The sequence below is a fragment of the Garra rufa genome, chromosome 9, assembly GCF_049309525.1.
Source record: "Garra rufa chromosome 9, GarRuf1.0, whole genome shotgun sequence".
Lineage (NCBI taxonomy): Eukaryota > Metazoa > Chordata > Actinopteri > Cypriniformes > Cyprinidae > Garra > Garra rufa.
The window spans coordinates 26,242,479-26,260,241 of NC_133369.1; the positions used below are offsets into that span (position 1 = coordinate 26,242,479).

The 17,763-nt window shown below is 34.9% G+C and overlaps 1 protein-coding gene across 1 annotated transcript in view; it reads right to left on the reverse strand.

Moving 5' to 3' along the window:
• Positions 1-17,763, reverse strand: part of ephb6 (eph receptor B6) — a 94,208-nt gene that overhangs the window by 34,597 nt on the left and 41,848 nt on the right. The window contains exons 4-5 of the mRNA XM_073846489.1: positions 11,624-11,787; positions 11,076-11,371 (exon numbers count right to left, since the gene is read on the reverse strand). Of these exons, the coding sequence (XP_073702590.1) occupies positions 11,076-11,371; positions 11,624-11,787 (460 nt within the window). The remainder of the gene's footprint in view (positions 1-11,075; positions 11,372-11,623; positions 11,788-17,763) is intronic.

A 17,763-nucleotide genomic window follows, 5' to 3' on the forward strand; every position in this document is an offset into this window, starting at 1 on the left:
TTATATTTTATATTATATTATATTTTCGATATGCTGAAAGTACATGTTTGTTTGTGTGTTTGACAAATCAAGAGAGAATTAAGCTAAAGGCATTGCATGGGGAGGGGCCGTTCATCTTTAAATAAAGCTTGCCTCAAACTAAAACAAAACTGCTGAAAAATTAAATTAGGGATCGTATAGTATTCAGAGAAGAACTGAAAGAGACATTGAAAAAGATGCAGATGAAGGCAAACTGTAAAAGCAAATGGGCAGAGAGAGCGAGAGACCTCAGTGGAGTGTATAATTTGCCGTTGACATCGTACTTGGTATTTAGATCGCTGACCCAATTTCTCTCTCTCTCTCTCTTTTTCTCTCTCTGTCTCTCTTCCCCTTGTGGTTGCTCTCATTCTCTTTATTTGGCTTGCAGCGTTCTGACTAAAGCACACAAATGCACAAACACACATAAACACATGAACACACAAACAACAAACACAGTGACTGACACACAACTTCAAAAACGGGACTTAAAAAGGTATGCACTTATTTAGTACTCTCTCTTTTTCACTCTTTCTCTCCCCGGGCTGCCTGTGCAGCTCAGTCCGCAATGTAGAAACCACCCTAGGAAAGGCATTTCTCTCTAATTAATCTTCATAATTATCCTATTTAATGTGAAATTATTTGCTTGTAATGCTCTGCTGGCTCCTGGCATTACACAATACTGGTTTTCTGTTAATTAGATTGTTCAGCATTAGCTAAAGCTCCTGGATGTCCCATCTGTAGTGGATGGTCATTTAATTTGAGTATGATAAAAACTAAATCACGCTTGCACAGAAAAAAAAAAAAAATCAAACACAAATTGCTAACTCTTTTGGCAGGGACTTTCCCTCACAAAACATTAAAAATAAAACATATTCAATGTGTGCACTAGGAGCTGCCTGCGGAAATACAGGCAATCTACTATCAACAAGCATTTTACTCAGAAAATCTGCTAGTATTTATAGTAATAGTGCCAATGTTATGTTTGTAACACATCAGAAAACTCTCTGCATGCCCTCATTTTACTTCTATCCTTTACAATATAATATAATATAATATAGGAGGAAGAAAATATAATTTTAATTTAATTATGTTTATATGTTATCATATAATAAAAATGACATTTTATAGATGTTTTATATATGTCATTTTATATACATTTTATATATGTTATATATATGATGAAATAAATATGTATATATTATATTATAATACAGTGTAAATTATTTTTGTAAAAAAAAAAAAAAAAAAAAAATATATATATATATACACACACACACACACACACACACACACACACATTATGACATAATAAAAATTTACATTTACATATATATATATATATATATATATATTTTTTTTTTTACAAAAATAAATTTACATTTTATTTTTTCGCCTCCCTTCTGTATTATAATAATATAATATAATATAAACATATACAATTTTATAAAATATATTTTAAATGTAATTATACAATAAATGTATTATAGGAGGGAGAAATGATTCAAATTATGAATCAAATTATATATACATTATAGCAAATTTAAAAAAGATATATAATTTTTTTTAAATAAATAAGTCATAATTTTTCCCCATTCTGTTTTATAATATAATATAATTTAATATAATACAATAGAAACATATATAATTTTATAAAACATTAAAAATATTGCATATATCTATATCTATATCTATATCAATATCTATATATATATAGTTTTATAATAATAATAAATATAATTTTACTTTAACTGAATTTTTTTCTTCCTCCTGCAATAATATAATGTAATATAATATAATACAATATAATATAATATAATATAATATAATATAATACAATATAATGTAATATAATATAGGAGGAAGAAAAAAAGGAAATATATTAAATTATATTATATTACTGGAGGGAGAATTTTTTTTATTACATTTAAAATATATATATTTTTAAATTGTATATGTATATACTGTATTATATTATAATTAGGGGTGGGCATAGATTAATTTTTTTAATCTAGATTAATCTAGATTAAAATGGCTAATTTGAATTCTGCTGAAGGCATTTTTAGAATATGTGTGCTACCCAAATAATGACTAAAAGTAAGTCTTCGAGAACGGGCCAGGTGGCGCATTAGACCAGGCGCTCATCTCCTGTTTCCAAAATGCATCACAAACTGCTTGACAATTGCATTTACAACATAATTACCTATACAAACTTGTGTAACCAAGTACTTCTGCGCAAAAGGCTGCACGACGTGCGCATTGCCGTTAAATACACAGACGCGCACGGGCATGGATTTCTGCGTGCATAGTCTTCGATTAAACTGCATTGCTTTTAGAACTTCTAAAAGCAACGCAGTTTAATCTAAATTAGAAGCGTCAATTCAGTTGTTGCATATAGTTTAATGTCTTTATTTCGGGATTATCAAAGTAAGTTATAACTCAAACTTGATTTTACTGGGGCACAGCAGATTTTCACTGGGGCACGTGCCCCAGTAAAAAGGGTCTAGCAACTAGCTTCATAACTGCATCCATGTTTGCACGTCTCATTTGATGTGGTAATTTCACAGAAGTTGAAGACTCTTTCTCGCCCCCTACAGTGCAATTTGACTAGGTATACGTCATCTGCGCTAAAATATCAAGGTGAAAGTCATCATAGCTTACGTAGTATAGACCCAGCTGCCAACCCAACTTTGAGAATAGATTAACGGCGATATTTTTTTTATCGCCCGATAAGAGTCTCACGTTAACGCAGCACGTTAACGCCGATAACGGCCCACCACTAATTATAATACAGAAGGGAGGCGAAAAAATAAAATGTAAATTATTTTTGTAAATATATATATATATATTTGTCATATTTATTATATTTTTAATGTTTTATCAAATATATATCAATATATGTATATATAATTTGATAAAATATAATTTTTTTTCACCCTCCTATATTATATTATATTAAATTGTACTGTATTATATTAAATTATATTATAAAACAGGAGGGGGAAAAATTATGACTTTTTTTATTAATTTTTTTTTTTTTATATAATATAATATAATATAATATAATATAATATAATATAATATAATATAATATAATATAATATAATACAATATAGTATGGAGAAAAAAATGAAATTACATTTTATCAACAAGCATTTTACTCAGAGAATCTGATATTTATAGTAATAGTGCCAAAGTTATGTTTGTAACACATCAGAAAACTCTTTGCATGTCCTCATGGTCACCAGTTACATTTTATCCTTTAGAGAAAATCAAGCAAAACTGCACTGATCAACATACAAGTTAAAATATCACTGAGAGTCAAGAGTGGCTTTTATGCTATTTGAATGGCCTTTGCAACATGCAGGATATAAATCTCGCATCAAATTATCATCACTCATCATCATTCAGTGCTGCGATTTAGTTTATTAGTATGTCAGAAGTGGGAATGAGTCATTCCGCCTACAAAAACAGCATCAAATCGAACAAAAGAAGGTTATTTATACCCGGAGTCTGGAAGATTTTATAATTGACATTTGATATTAGGCATAGCGGATGGAAAGATGGACGCTAAGCTGTCCACTACGCAAGAAAGTTTTCATGTGTGGATGAGCAGGTGCAATTGTTTCATCTGCTCAGTCATGCTTTAGCGACTAGAATCTTGAAGGACAACTGAGGTCAAAGCAAAAGAACATTCATGTCTTTGGGGGCTTTGAGAGTTGGTCTTTAGCAAACAAGTCGCTTAGAGTCAAAACTGTAGTCTAATATCTAGACATATGTCCAGAAAGTATTTCTGGTTAGTTTTTCCTTCGGTTTATCTCAATGATTGCTCATTTAATCTTTTTTTTAACATTTAGATTACATTTGGCATCATCTACACTGCTGTTCAAAAGTTTGGGATCAGTAAATTTTTTCATGTTTTTAAAGAATTCTCTTATGCTCATCAAGGCTGCATTTACTTGATAAAAATACAGTAATATTGTAAAATATTTTTACAGTTTAAAATAATTTTAATATAGTTTAAAATATAATTTATTCCTGTGATGCAAAGCTGAATTTTCAGCATTATTACTCTAGTTTTCAGTATCACATGATCCTTCAGAAATCATTCTAATATACTGATTTATTATTTTTATTATCAATGTTGGAAACAGTTGTGCTGCTTAATATTTTTTTAGAACCTGTGATTCTTTTTTCAGGATTCTTTGATGAATAAAAAGTTTAAAAGAACAGCATTTATTCAAAATAGAAATATTTTCTAACAATATAAGACTTTGCTATAATTTTTTTTAATCAATTTAACACATCCTTTCTAAATAAAAGTATTAATTATTTTCTAAAAAAGAAAGAATCTAAATTTACTGACCACAAACTTTTAAATGGTTTCTATTGTTATTAAAAAATCTTGAAAAATATCAGCAAATCAGCATATGAAAATGATTTCTGAAGGAACATGTGACACTGAAGACTAGAGTAATGATGCTGAAAATTCAGCTTTGCATCACAGTAAAAAAAATACATTTTAAAATATATTCACATAGAAAACAGTTATTTTTACATTTAAATAATATTTCAGATTTTTCCTAGATTTTTGATCAAATAAATGCAGCCTTGATGTGCATAAGAAACTTTAAAAACCACATTAAAAATATTTAATAACACAATTAAATTAAATCTTTAGCAAATCTCAAAATTATTATCCATTTTCATACAACACATTATAATGTGATGCCCAAATTCACTTGGAACATTTAAAAGACTTGTTTTAGATTTTAGAATTTTATTTTTAATTATTTAGGCAAAATAGCAAAGAAATTTAATACTGACCTTTTCATTTCTTAGCAATTATAGTTTTTATTAAGATATTTATCAAGTTTGGTAGTTGTAAAAACAATTGGAAAAAGCTTTTGCTCTTGACCAGACATCATGCATCATGAGTAAAAATAAAAATATAAAATGTTAATAAAAAGGTTTGTGGTTTATGCTAAAAAGAAATGTCTTAAGTAAATTAAAATTAAACTCTGTATGCTCTAAAAAAAATCCTGGGTGTAAAACAACCCAGCACTGAATGAAATATGGACAAACCCAGCAAATGAGTTACATGTTTAACCCAACTTTCTGGGTAGTTTTATTTAACTCAACCATTGCTTAAAAAAAGACTATATGGCTGGCTTAAAATGAACCCAAAATAGGTTGCAAATTTAAAATCAGACACATAATTACTAGAGACATCAGCAATCAAAAGGTGAACATTTATTAATAAGCAATTTTTAAAAAGTTGATTATTTAATCATTATTCATTTAACAATAAATGTTAATTTCTTGAACAATAAATGTTTTTTTCCAACTCATTTTGGTTCATTTTAAGCAAGAAATATAGTAATTTTTAAGCAATACACTCATGAAAATAAAAGTGCTTTAAAAGGTTCTTCACAGCGATGCCATAGAAGAACCATTTTTGGTTCCACAAAGAACCATTGAGTCAAAGGTTCTTATAGAAGCATCTATTTCTTACCTTTTTATGATCTAAAGAACCATCTTTTGCCACAAAGAACCTTTTGTGAAACAGAAAGGTTCTTCAGGTGTGAAAGGTTCTTTATGGAACCATTTAGACAAAAAATGTTCTTCTATGGCATCTTGAAGCATCTTTCTTTTTAAGAGTGTAGCTGAGTTAAATGAAACTAAACAACCCAATCGCTTGGTTTGTCCATATTTAACCCAGCATATTTAAAATGTAGTTTTTATTCTATCCTTTTATTTATGCTGTCGTCTTTCACTGGTCATAAATCATATATCACATTTTTGTCACTTCAGCTACCAATCTCAGATAGCGGCAAAATGTGAGAGAAGTTCAATTGAGTTTGCTGCTAAATGTGACATCATCAAATTTAAATGTAAATGAAATATTGAACACCTGCACAAAAATATATATCACAAATTACATTACAACAACAACAAAAAAAAAAACTTGTTCCACAGCCACGACTCTGTCATCTGTCCATCTCGCATGTTCTGTGTGATTTCTGCTATCCCAGTGCTCCAGTCTTTAACTCATGCCCACTACTATGTCCTTCCCCCTTCCTCCACCCTGTGGTTTCTGTCACTTGTTCAGCTGAATGGCCATTACATCACTGTGACCTAAATGTGTCACATCCCTCTCTTATCCCACTCTCTCTCCGTCTCCCCACCACTCTACTTTCGTCTTCAAGATATCCCAAAACTTCTTGTCTGATTTACTCGCATCGCCCCCAGAATTTAACCCCTTTCAGCTCTCCTCCACTTCTGCTGCATCTCTATCTCAATCCTCTCTGACCTCATTCCCTACATTGCTCAGATAGACAGGAAAAAAATTTGTTGATGAAAAAGATGAGTTTGTCTTTACCATTCCTCAAATTCTCTTTTTGTTTTTCCTCCATGAGCCAACAGACAATACAAAACAAGAAAAAACTGGGAAAAAACTAAAACACAACCTGACTACTAATACGTTTATTGTTAATATATAAAGCTAATTATACATACTACAGACTAACTCAATTAAGACATGCATTTTTAATATATTTGAGAGACAGTTACAGTAATTTGTTCATGTTGTAAATCTATACTATTATTCAAATGTTTGGGGTTGGTAGCATTTTAGAAATCTCTTTTGCTGACTAAGGGTACATTTATTTGATAAAAATGTATTGATCAGTTGATCAGTAAAATCATATTCTTAAGTAGTAGGGGTATATTTGTAGCAATAGCCAAAAGTACACTGTATGGGTCAAAATTCTCTATAAAATTCTAATATCATTAGGATATTAAGTAAAGATCATGTTCCATAAAGCTATTTTGTAAGTTTCCTACCGTAAATATATCAAAACTTAATTTTTGATTAGTAATTTGCATTGCTAAGAACTTCAGTTGGACAACTTTAAAGGCAATTTTCTCAATATTTTTTGCAACCTCAGATACCAGATTTTCAAATAGCTGTATCTCGGCCAAATATTGTTTTATCCTAACAATCATACATCAATGGAAAGCTTATTTACTCAGACGTCAGATGATGTATGAATCTCAATTTCCAAAAATTGAGCTTTCTGACTGGTTTTGTGGTCCAGGGTCACATTTAGTAGTAGTTCTCATATTATTTAACAAACATGTCTAACAGAAAACTTTTTTTTTACACTTTAAGAAATATTATTTAACTACTATTTTTCCAAATGAGAACCGTCGTTAGCTCCTGGAGATAAATTGTTAACTTGCAATCACAAAACACAGTGCATGCAATGCAGCGCATGTCTTTTGTGTCTTTAATTAGATCTGTGTTTATGGGCGCCTTGCCGCTTGCCTGAATACACCGTGTGTCATTTTCTGTCCATCAAATTCCGTTGATAATTACCATGACAGGAAGCCCGCAGAGTTCTGATTCAAAGATAACTGACACAACAATGACGCACGCACAATGAAACGATAAGGTGAGTGAAAGGGGGTTGCTGGTTAGAAGAATTTGTCAAACGGTATCCTCATAGTAAATGTGATGAGCTCAGGATCAGCCCGTGGGCTTGTGGGGCCCTAGGCAAGATGGGCCCCACCAATATTAACATATATTAAATCTAAACAAACTGCACTGATATAAAAGCTTTACAAGTAAGTACACTGTCTGTATATACACAGTTGAAGTCAAAAGTTTACACACCTTGCACAATCTGCAAAATGTTAATCATTTTACAACCTTTTCCAACAATGACTGTATGATTTTGAGATCCATCTTTTCGAGGACAACTGAGGGACTCATATGCTACTATTACAGAAGGTTCAAACACTCACTGATGCTCCAGGAGGAAACACAATGCATTAAGAGCTGGGGTTGAAAACTTTTGAATGGAATGACGATGTGTACATTTTTCATATTTTGCCAAAATATCATATGTTTTCATTTCAAAATAAGTTAAAATTTACCCTGATCTTCAAATTCAAAAAGTATTCATTCCCCCGGCTCTTAATGCATAGTGTTTCCTTCTGGAGCATCATTGGGCATTTGAACCCTTGAGTCCCTTAGTTGTCCTCAGTGTAAAAAATGTTGAAAAACCAAAGAATTTGTGGGACCTGAAGGATTTTACTGAAGAATAGTGGGCAGTTTAACTGTTCATGACAAACAAGGGACTCTTTCCTTTTTTCGTTGAAAAGAAATTAAGGTTTCTGAGGAAAACATTCCAGGATTTTTCTCCATATAGTGGACTTCAATGGTGACCAACAGGTTGAAGGTTCAAATTGGTGTTTCAATGCAGCTTCAAAGTGTTCTACACGATCCCAGCTGAGGAATAATGGTCTTACCTTGCGAAACGATCTGTCATTTAAAAAAAAAAAAAAATCATCAAGAACCAATCATCCAGCCCGGAAGGATTGGCCAGAGGCATTTTTTTTTTTTCATGGCGTACCCCGAGGCCAATCCCCCTGGCGGCTCGGAGGAGCAGACTCACCCCCTGACTCTCCCTCTGACGCAGCGTCAGACATCTCATCTTCCTGAGGAGTACCAAAGGAGACGCTCAGCCCGGCGTGCAGGGAAGCATACTGCTCTGGGAACTCAACGGGGCTACGCTGAGGTGCAGAAGGTCGCAGGGCTTTGGATGCCGGCGGTGCTTTCTGCACTCTTTTTTTTTTTTAAGAACTGTGATGTCACTGTCGTGTCTCGCGACGGCGGCCGTAAAACATTGACAGCTCAACGACCTGCCGCAGGAAGATGACGAGGGGAGCCTGCTCGCAAACGAGTGGTGGGACTTCAGCGTAACCATGGTTATGCGTTCGCAATGAACGCACGAACCATGCGTGAACGCTGCTTCAGCACGCTCTCAGCCCAGGCATGCGAGGCAGCGTTCATGTCTGTCCAGAGAAGTGAGGAAACTGCCGCACCCAGAAGCGCCGGAAGCCGGAAAAGCATCTCAAAGGAATGTCTTTCACAGCCGTGAGAAATTCACTCTTTTATCCTGGTTTGCCCAGGGAGGAGCGCGGCACCACTGTGCACTCAGATGAGGCTGCTCGCTGGTATGCAGAGGCTTCTTAAAGCCGTGAAAACGGCAGCCCGCAGGATCCTGCTGGTGGCTGCCAAAATGCTCTTTTAGAAACGCTCTTTTAGATCGGCAGCACGCCAGCGGGGGAGAGAGTGAGAACTCATCGCAGGAATTCAATCTGTTGTTCGGCTCGAGCGCAGAGAGGCTCTGAAGCGAAAATCTGAATGAGTGGTTGCAAGCCGCCCTCTTATATACCCGTATGTACGGGGGAGTGGCTTGGCATGCAAATACCACACGCCAATGTTCATTGGCCTTTTGAATAAGGCTCAGAGATGATTGGTCTCTCAGGCGAGTTCCCATATGTAACGTCGCAGTGAAACGACTGAAGGGGAACCCCATTTTATTTTCTCCTCCAATTTCAAAATCGTCAAATGTTTTTTTACCTTTTTTTGTAAAGGGCGTTTGACTTTCTTTGCACGTTCGCTTTGTAAACACTGGGTCGGTACTTTTACCTACGTCACATGTGATTACATAACACGTGAGGTGGAGCTAGTGCAGGACAAGCATTTGTGGTTAAAAAATATATCAATACTTTTTATTTTTAATTTTTTTTGACCGATGACCGATTATTTCGCTAGATAACACCCTTATTCTTTGGCTGGGATTGTGTAGAGCCTATTACAGCTTAAACGCAACCTGACCACAAATGCATTTATTGTTGACATATAAAGCTGATTATAATTTCTACAGACTAACTCCATTTAGACATTCATTTTTAATATATTTGAAAGACAGTTACAATAATTTGTTCATGTTAAGTCAAGATAGTGAAAGATGAGCATTTGTGGTTAAAAATATATAACTAGTGACATTATTTCACTAGTTAAGACCTTTGTTTCTTGGCTTGGATCGTGTAGAGCCCTTTGAAGCAGCATTGAAACTGCAATTTGGACTTTTAACCTGTTGACCATCATTGAAGTCCGCTATATGGAGAAAAATCATGAAATGTTTTCCTCAAAAACCCTAATTTCTTTTTGACTGAACAAAGAAAGACATGAACATCTTGGATGACATGGGGGTGAGTAAATTTTTGTTTACATTTAAAAAAAAATCCTTTTAGCTAAACTATGTGTGTATAAGTATAAGAAACAGTATAAATATTAGGTGCTATGTCTAGTCACTATTAATTGTTACCTTTTAATTTTGATCAACGCACCTAAATAGTAATGTGATAGAACAAATAAATGATTGAAACTACAAATAAATCATGTTAGAGATTAATAATGAGACTTTTATTATAGAATTTATGGTTCAGTTTGAAAATAACTTTGGGTAAACACTTATAATGCTATCTTAGTAGTATTTTAGGAAAATATGAATAAAGATTTTGCATCAGTTGTGCCAATTTTTTTTTATTGATTGATTCAATGACTAATTCGTAAAAAATACGAAATAATTTGTCACCACCTACTGATGTTTCGATGTAACCTGCAGAATAAATCACTGAATGACAGAGTGAATAAATCCGTACAAATTTATTTGGTGGAAGATTTGAGTCACTGAGATGAATCAAAATCCACCCCATTAGACTACATGCTCGTTGACTCACCTTAACATGCTGAGCCATTATGAACGGGCTCATATCCTGAATCAGTGAACAAATCTTTTTGCCAAATGGATTCAAAATAGTTGAGTCACTAAGATGAATAAAATTTTCCACTATTAAACTACATGTTCTGTTGTTTTACCTAAACAGGCAAGGTCTTTATTACTAAGCTCACGTTATGTCACTGAATGCATCAGTTAATGAATCTGAACAAATACTTTTAATAAACCAATTAAGAAAAAACTTTTGAGTCACTGGGGTTTATCAAAATCCCCACCATAATTCAACATGTTTTGTTAACTCACCTTAAGAGGCCAAGCTATTATGATTAGGCTCATATCCTGTCATTGAATTGATCAGTGAACAAATCTGAACAAATCTTTTTGGCGATTGGATTAAAAAAATCAGAGTCACTGAGATGAGTCAAAATTCCCACTATTAGACTACATGCTTTACTGACTCACCTAAACAGGCCGAGCCATTATGATTAGGCTCATATCCCGCATCACACGTGCATCCTCCAACAGGCACCAGCCATTCGCCTTCTGTGTTGCAGTGCATTCTTGGTGCGGTCCCACCCTGTGATTGGCTATGGGGTACACAAGTTCCAGTCACCGGGACTAGAGACGTTGGCTCCGCCCCCGAGGGCGTGGCTGGGTAGAAAGCCAGGAAACGACTGGTTGCTGGACAGCGACGATAAAATATGGAAACACCCATGAGTGACACGCATGCCCCGCTGTCGACTATTGCTAAAACAAACCTGAGAAAGAGAGAAAAAAGACAAATGAGACAGGCGACAAGCCTAAAAGCCAGCTTGAGACCAGACAGACTAATAACTGTTGTTTGTTTTCATATTCAAACCATATCTAGGTAAATATTAACACTGTGGCTGATATTTACTCAGCCGAATTGCCTGATCCTGAGTGACCACATCCTCATTTCATCTGCACACAGTGACCATCGTTCATCAAGGGTTTTGGGGAGATGGGGAAAAGGCGAAAGGTCATCATACCCTTTCCGTGTGAGAGGAGCAAAGCTGCGGGTTTTGATGTTGATCCGTCGTGCGTTCTCAGATTTGTACTGGTGAGGTAGACTTGGCTCCACGCGACTGAAACTCTTGTCTGCTGCGATGGTGTCGATCTTCACCCAGCCCTCCCTCGTCTCACCAGTGGAAGGCTAGAGCAGAGAGGCAGAGAGAGATGCTTAGAGAGTAGAAATAACTACTACTAGAGAAGAAAAAATTTTATTATTTAATCACCCTTATGCTGTTTCAAACCTACTGTATATGGTGTGTTTTTTTATTGAACTTAAAGGTATAGTTCACCCAAAAATGAAATTTCTGTCATTAATTACTCACCCTTATATCATTCTAAACCAAGACCTTTGTGTCATCTTTGAAACACAAATTAAGATATTTTTGATGGAATAAGTTTTTTGACCCTGCAACGCAACTGACACGTTCAAGACACCGGAAGGTAGTAAGGACATTGTTAAAATAGTCCATGTAACATCAGTGGCTCAACCTTAATTTAATGAAGCTATGAGAATACATTTTGTGAAAGGCTGTTAGCTATCAGTATATATGTTTGTTTGTCCAAATTGATTCTTTATCTGGCACATCTAAATATTGTCATATTCTTTACTTCAGTGTTTTTTTTTTTTTTTTGTAATATGTGTTATATGTTTGGTATAAGGGATTCTGTATTAGATAGATGTAAATATTGTCACATTCACTACTTGCATAGTAAAAAAGAAAAAGAGAAAAAAAAGTTTGTAGAAAGGCTACGGTTGTATATGTTAAAGGTGTAAATCAGATTTTAGCAGAATAAAAATGACAGGATTTTAGACATTTTTAGTAAGCATTTACAGTGGCTGAGAAATTCTTTTTACTATCACATAAATAAATTACATTTAAAAATATATTTAGGTAGATAACAGTTATTTGTAACCCTAGACCACAAACCAGTCTTTTAGCACTGGTATATTTCTAGCAATAGCCCAAAAATACATGGTATGAGTCAAACTTATTGATTTTACTTTTATGCCAAAAATCATTAGGATATTAAGTAGGGATTATGTTCCATGAAGATACTTTGTACATTTCCTACCGCAAATATATAAAACTTAATTTTTAATTAGTAATTTGCAATGCTAAGAACTTCATTTGGACAAAGTTAAAGGTGGTTTACTCAGTATTCTGATTTTTTTGCACCCTCAGATTCCAGATTTTCAAACAGACTCTCAAATATTGTCCTATCATGAACAATCCATACATTAATGGAAAGCTTATTAATCAGCTTTCTGGTGCTGTATAAATCTTGATTCACAATTGATTGACTGGTTTTGTGGTCCAGGGTCACATTTTATATTGTAACAATGATTCATAATATTACTGTTTTACAGTATTTTTGATCAAATAAATGCAGCCATGGTGAGCATAAGAGACTCATTAAAAAATTTACTGACTCCAAATTTTGACAAGAAAGTTTATATATTATATAAAATATAAAAGTATATTCCAAGTTTTCTTAAAGGGATACTTCATCCAAAAATGAAAATTACCCCATGATACTTTCTAAGAAGATTATTGAGTGCCTTGGTTTGATAAGTTTTTTTTTTTTTTGAAGATGTGTAAAGATTCCCGTAACCAAAGAGCACCGATTCAAAGATGCCCCAGCAGCATCTTGCATAATTTTGGATTCGTTACCCCGTGATTTATTCACCGTCCTAGGTGTACATGACTTACTTCTTTCAGAATACAACCTGAGTTATTTAAAAAAATGTCCTGTCTCTTCCAAGCTTTATAATGGCAGTGAATGGGTGTTGAGATTTTAAAGCCCAAAAAATGCCTCCATCCATCATAAAAAGTACTCCACACAGCTCAGAGGGTTAATAAAGGCCTTCTGAAGCGAAATTGATGCATTTGTGCAAGAAAAATATCCATATTTAATATTTATAAACGTCTTTGTAGATATATTGTAAGCTCCAGTGAGAAGTGACGAATGTGGAAGTGCAAAATAAGTATTTGTAAAGTAAAAAAGGTAGGATTTCGATATAAGCTAAGAGGAGACTGGTTTTCCTTTGCTGTAAACAAAACTTGATTCTCGCAAGACTTCCCAACAGATCTTATGCTACTCTCTCCTGAACACGCAACAGCTATAGGCGGCTGCATATATGAAAAAAAAAAACACCTAACCCTAAAAAAATTCTAACAAAAGGTTTCTCAGCAGTTTTTCGTAGTATTAGGTGTCCTTAATAACATACTTAAAGTTTACCAAAGTTTGACCACTAGAAAGGTGTCATTTTCAAGATGGCGTCCAAGATGGGCAGAAAACCCTTAAAATATCCTAACTCCTTCATTATTTGACCTAGCCAAGTAATCTTGGTGTTTTCTCAATGTTTTCTGGGTTTATGAATCCGTTGGACTTGTCTAAATTGCACTGACATGATTACATACTTACGGAATACATGAAGTTGTGAGATTACTGTAAGGTTTTATCTTTGTTTGGGGTGAACCAGAGATGGAAACGATTTAGCCTATGTCATGTAACTCCTACTCAGTACGTGTTTTTGGACACATACAGCTTTTTTTTTTTTTTTCTAAAACACAGACTTGACATTCAATGTAAAAGTTATTGCACCCAAAAGTTCCTTAAATTGGAGTTGTATAACTTTGATCATAAACAACTCTGAATTAGCCCGAACAGAGGCCTGTGTGTGAACCCTCTAAATGGTCACTTATTTCAAATTGCTATAATACATAATTGTACTTGTAATCACTTACAGGTGCATCTCAATAAATTAGAATGTTGTGGAAAAGTTCATTTATTTCAGTAATTCAACTTAAATTGTGAAACTTGTGTATTAAATAAATTCATTACACACAGACTGAAGTAGTTTTAAGTCTTTGGATCTTTTAATTGTGATGATTTGGCTCACATTTAACAAAAACCCACCAATTCTCAACAAATTATAAGACCAATAAAAACCTTTTTAGTGAATTGTTGGCCTTCTGGAAAGTATGTCCATTTACTGTATATGTACTCAATACTTGTTTTGCTTTAATTACTGCCTCAATTCAGCGTGGCATGGAGGTGATCAGTCTGTGGCGCTGCTGAGGTGGTATGGAAGCCCAGGTTTCACTGACAGTGGCCTTGAGCTGATCTGCATTTTTTGGTCTCTTGTTTCTCATTTTCCTCTTGACAACACCTCATAGATTCTCTATGGGGTTCAGGTCTGGTGAAATTGCTGGCCAGTCAAGCACACCAACACCATGGTCATTTAACCAACATTTGGTGCTTTTGACAGTGTGAGCAGGTGCCAAATCCTGCTGAAAATTGAAATCAGCATCTTTAAAAAGCTGGTCAGCAGAAGGAAGCATGAAGTGCTCTAAAATTTCTTGGTAAACGGGTGCAGTGGACCAACACCAGCAGATGACATTGCACCCCAAATCATCACAGATTGTGGAAACTTAACACTGGACTTCAAGCTACTTGGGCTATGAGCTTCTCCCTTCCTCCAGACTCTAGGACCTTGCTCTCATCCGAAAAGTGGACTTTGGACCACTGAGCAACAGTCCATTTCTTCTTCTCCTTAGCCCAGGTAAGACACCTCTGATGTTGTCTGTGGTTCAGGAGTGGCTTAACAAGAGGAATGTGACAACTGTAGCCAAATTCCTTGACACATCTGTGTGTGTAATGGCTCTTGATGCCTCGACGCAAGTCTAGTCTATTCCTTGTGAAGTTCACCCAAATTCTTGAATCGATTTTGCTTCACAAGCCTCTCAAGGCTGCGGTTCTCTCGGTTGGTTGTGCATCTTTTTCTTCCACACTTTTTCCTTCCACTTAACTTTCTGTTAACATGCTTGGATGCAGCACTCTGTGAACAGCCAGCTTCTTTGGCAATGAATGTTTGTGGCTTACCCTCCTTGTGAAGGGTGTCAATGATTGTCTTCTGGACAACTCTCAGATCAGCAGCCTTCCCCATGATTGTGTAGCTTAGTGAACCAAACTGAGAGACCGTTTTGAAGATTCAGGAAACCTTTGCAGGTGTTTTGAGTTGATTAGCTGATTTGCAAGTTAGCATATTCTAATTTGTTGAAATAGTGAATTGGTGGGTTTTTGTTAAATGTTAGCCAAATCATTACAATTCAAAGAACCAAAGACTTGTTCTACTTCAGTCTGTGTGCAATTAATTTATTTAAAGGGGTCATCGGACACAAAACTAACTTTTACATGTTGAATATTAATGTGTGTTAGCAGTTTGTGTACACAACCACCCTACAATGATATAAATCAACCCAGTGGTATTTTTTTAATCTTTAAAAGTAATATCCCCTTTTTAAAATCGGGTCATTCGCAGCTTCTTGTCGTGACGGAACACCAACAGAGGGCACTCCCACGATATAGAGGTAGATTGACATGAACGTCTTACCTTAGATCCGCCCTCACCGAGCTGAAACAGTCCGACTCTGATCGCCATTGTGTCGACTTAGGTGCAGAGGAAGACTCTGATTGAGTGATTGAGGTGTTCTGTTGTTGGATGCAATAATGAACATAGCAGTAGTCATTTGCTTCCGACATCTAAGCTGCTTAAGAGGTAGAGGACAACGTTACTTTAGTTTTTAAAAGGAAAGCGCCGATCCCGATCTACATATGCGTCTCTGTTCGTGTGAATCTTAATAATGTGCTCGTTGGCAAGTTTTGCCGATAAACACGGCTAAATGCAGCTAAACGCGGCTAAAGTAAACATTACAGATCCTATTCCCTCAGCAGAGAGGGGCGGGGCAAGCAGAGCTCATTTGCATTCAAAGGGCCCATGCGATTAAATGAGCTGATATTTTGCAGAGCTGATTTTGACAAGGTAAAAGGGTGTTTTTTTACACTACTATTGAGAATTTTTAACCAAAGTATATTACAGACTTTTCATTAAGACCCTAAAGAATCATATGAACTTGTGGAAAATGGGCATCCGATGACCACGAGCTTCACGATTTGAGTTGAATTACTGAAATAAATTAACTTTTCCACGACATTTTAATTTATATATTTATATTTTAATTCTATAATTTACCTGTATCTATCATGCAAATATGCTAATTAAAATATTACATGGCCAAAACATGTATCAGGCACCAGTATTCCTGGTCTAGGAGGAATACAAAGGCGTAATGGTCATTTTAAGGACCTGATGGCCGCCATTTTGAAAATGGGGCCTTTCTTGGAGTCAAACTTTGGTAAACTTTTAGTATATTTTTAAGTACATCTGATACTACTGTAAACCACTGAGAAACCTTTTGTTAGAATTTTTTTGGGGTCAAGCCATATTTGCAGCTGACTACTAGCAGAATCTAGAGATTAAGGTTTATAAACTTTATATGTGGCTATTTTTCACACAGAGACACATCACTTCACTTCAGAAGGCTTTTATCAACCCCCCGGAGACATGTGGATCACTTTTTATGATGGATGGTTGCCTTTTTTGCACTTCAAAATCTTAATTGCCATTCACTGCCATTATAAAGCCTGGAAGAGTCATTTTTTAATATAACTTTGATTGTATTCATCTGAAAGAAGAAAGTCATATACACCTAGGATGGCTTGAGGGTGAGTAAATCATGCTGCAATTTACATTTTTGGATGAACTGTCCCTTTAAATATACACAATTTGGATGTGTGATGATTGCTATTTTTTAATGCCTTTCTGAGTGTTACTTTTTGAGCAGTTAACTTAGTGAAAGCCAACATGTTCTCTTGGACTCGAGCTCTAATCTAGCCCTTTCCCGCAGCTGCGGTGGCCTGCTTTCCATTCGAGTGAAATCTCCAAGCAAAATGCCATCAGATGTGTCCCTGGAAGTTGGTCTTTCAAAGAATAAATAGGGCTTGGAGCTACATGAGGGTGATTTAATAATGACAGAACTTCAGTTTCGGGACAAACTTTTCCTTCAAGGAGCTATTTTTAGTACAGCAGCATTGCGTTTAAAAGATTAACTACAAGATGGCAAAAAAAGAAGAGATGACAAGGACTTTACATAACAGAGATGCGACTGCAAGACCTGCGAAACTAGAAGAAAAGTATTTGATTTACATGAGGACGAACCACATTGCACTTCCCAAGAGATAACAACAGCTTTTATTTATTGTTTATAGCATT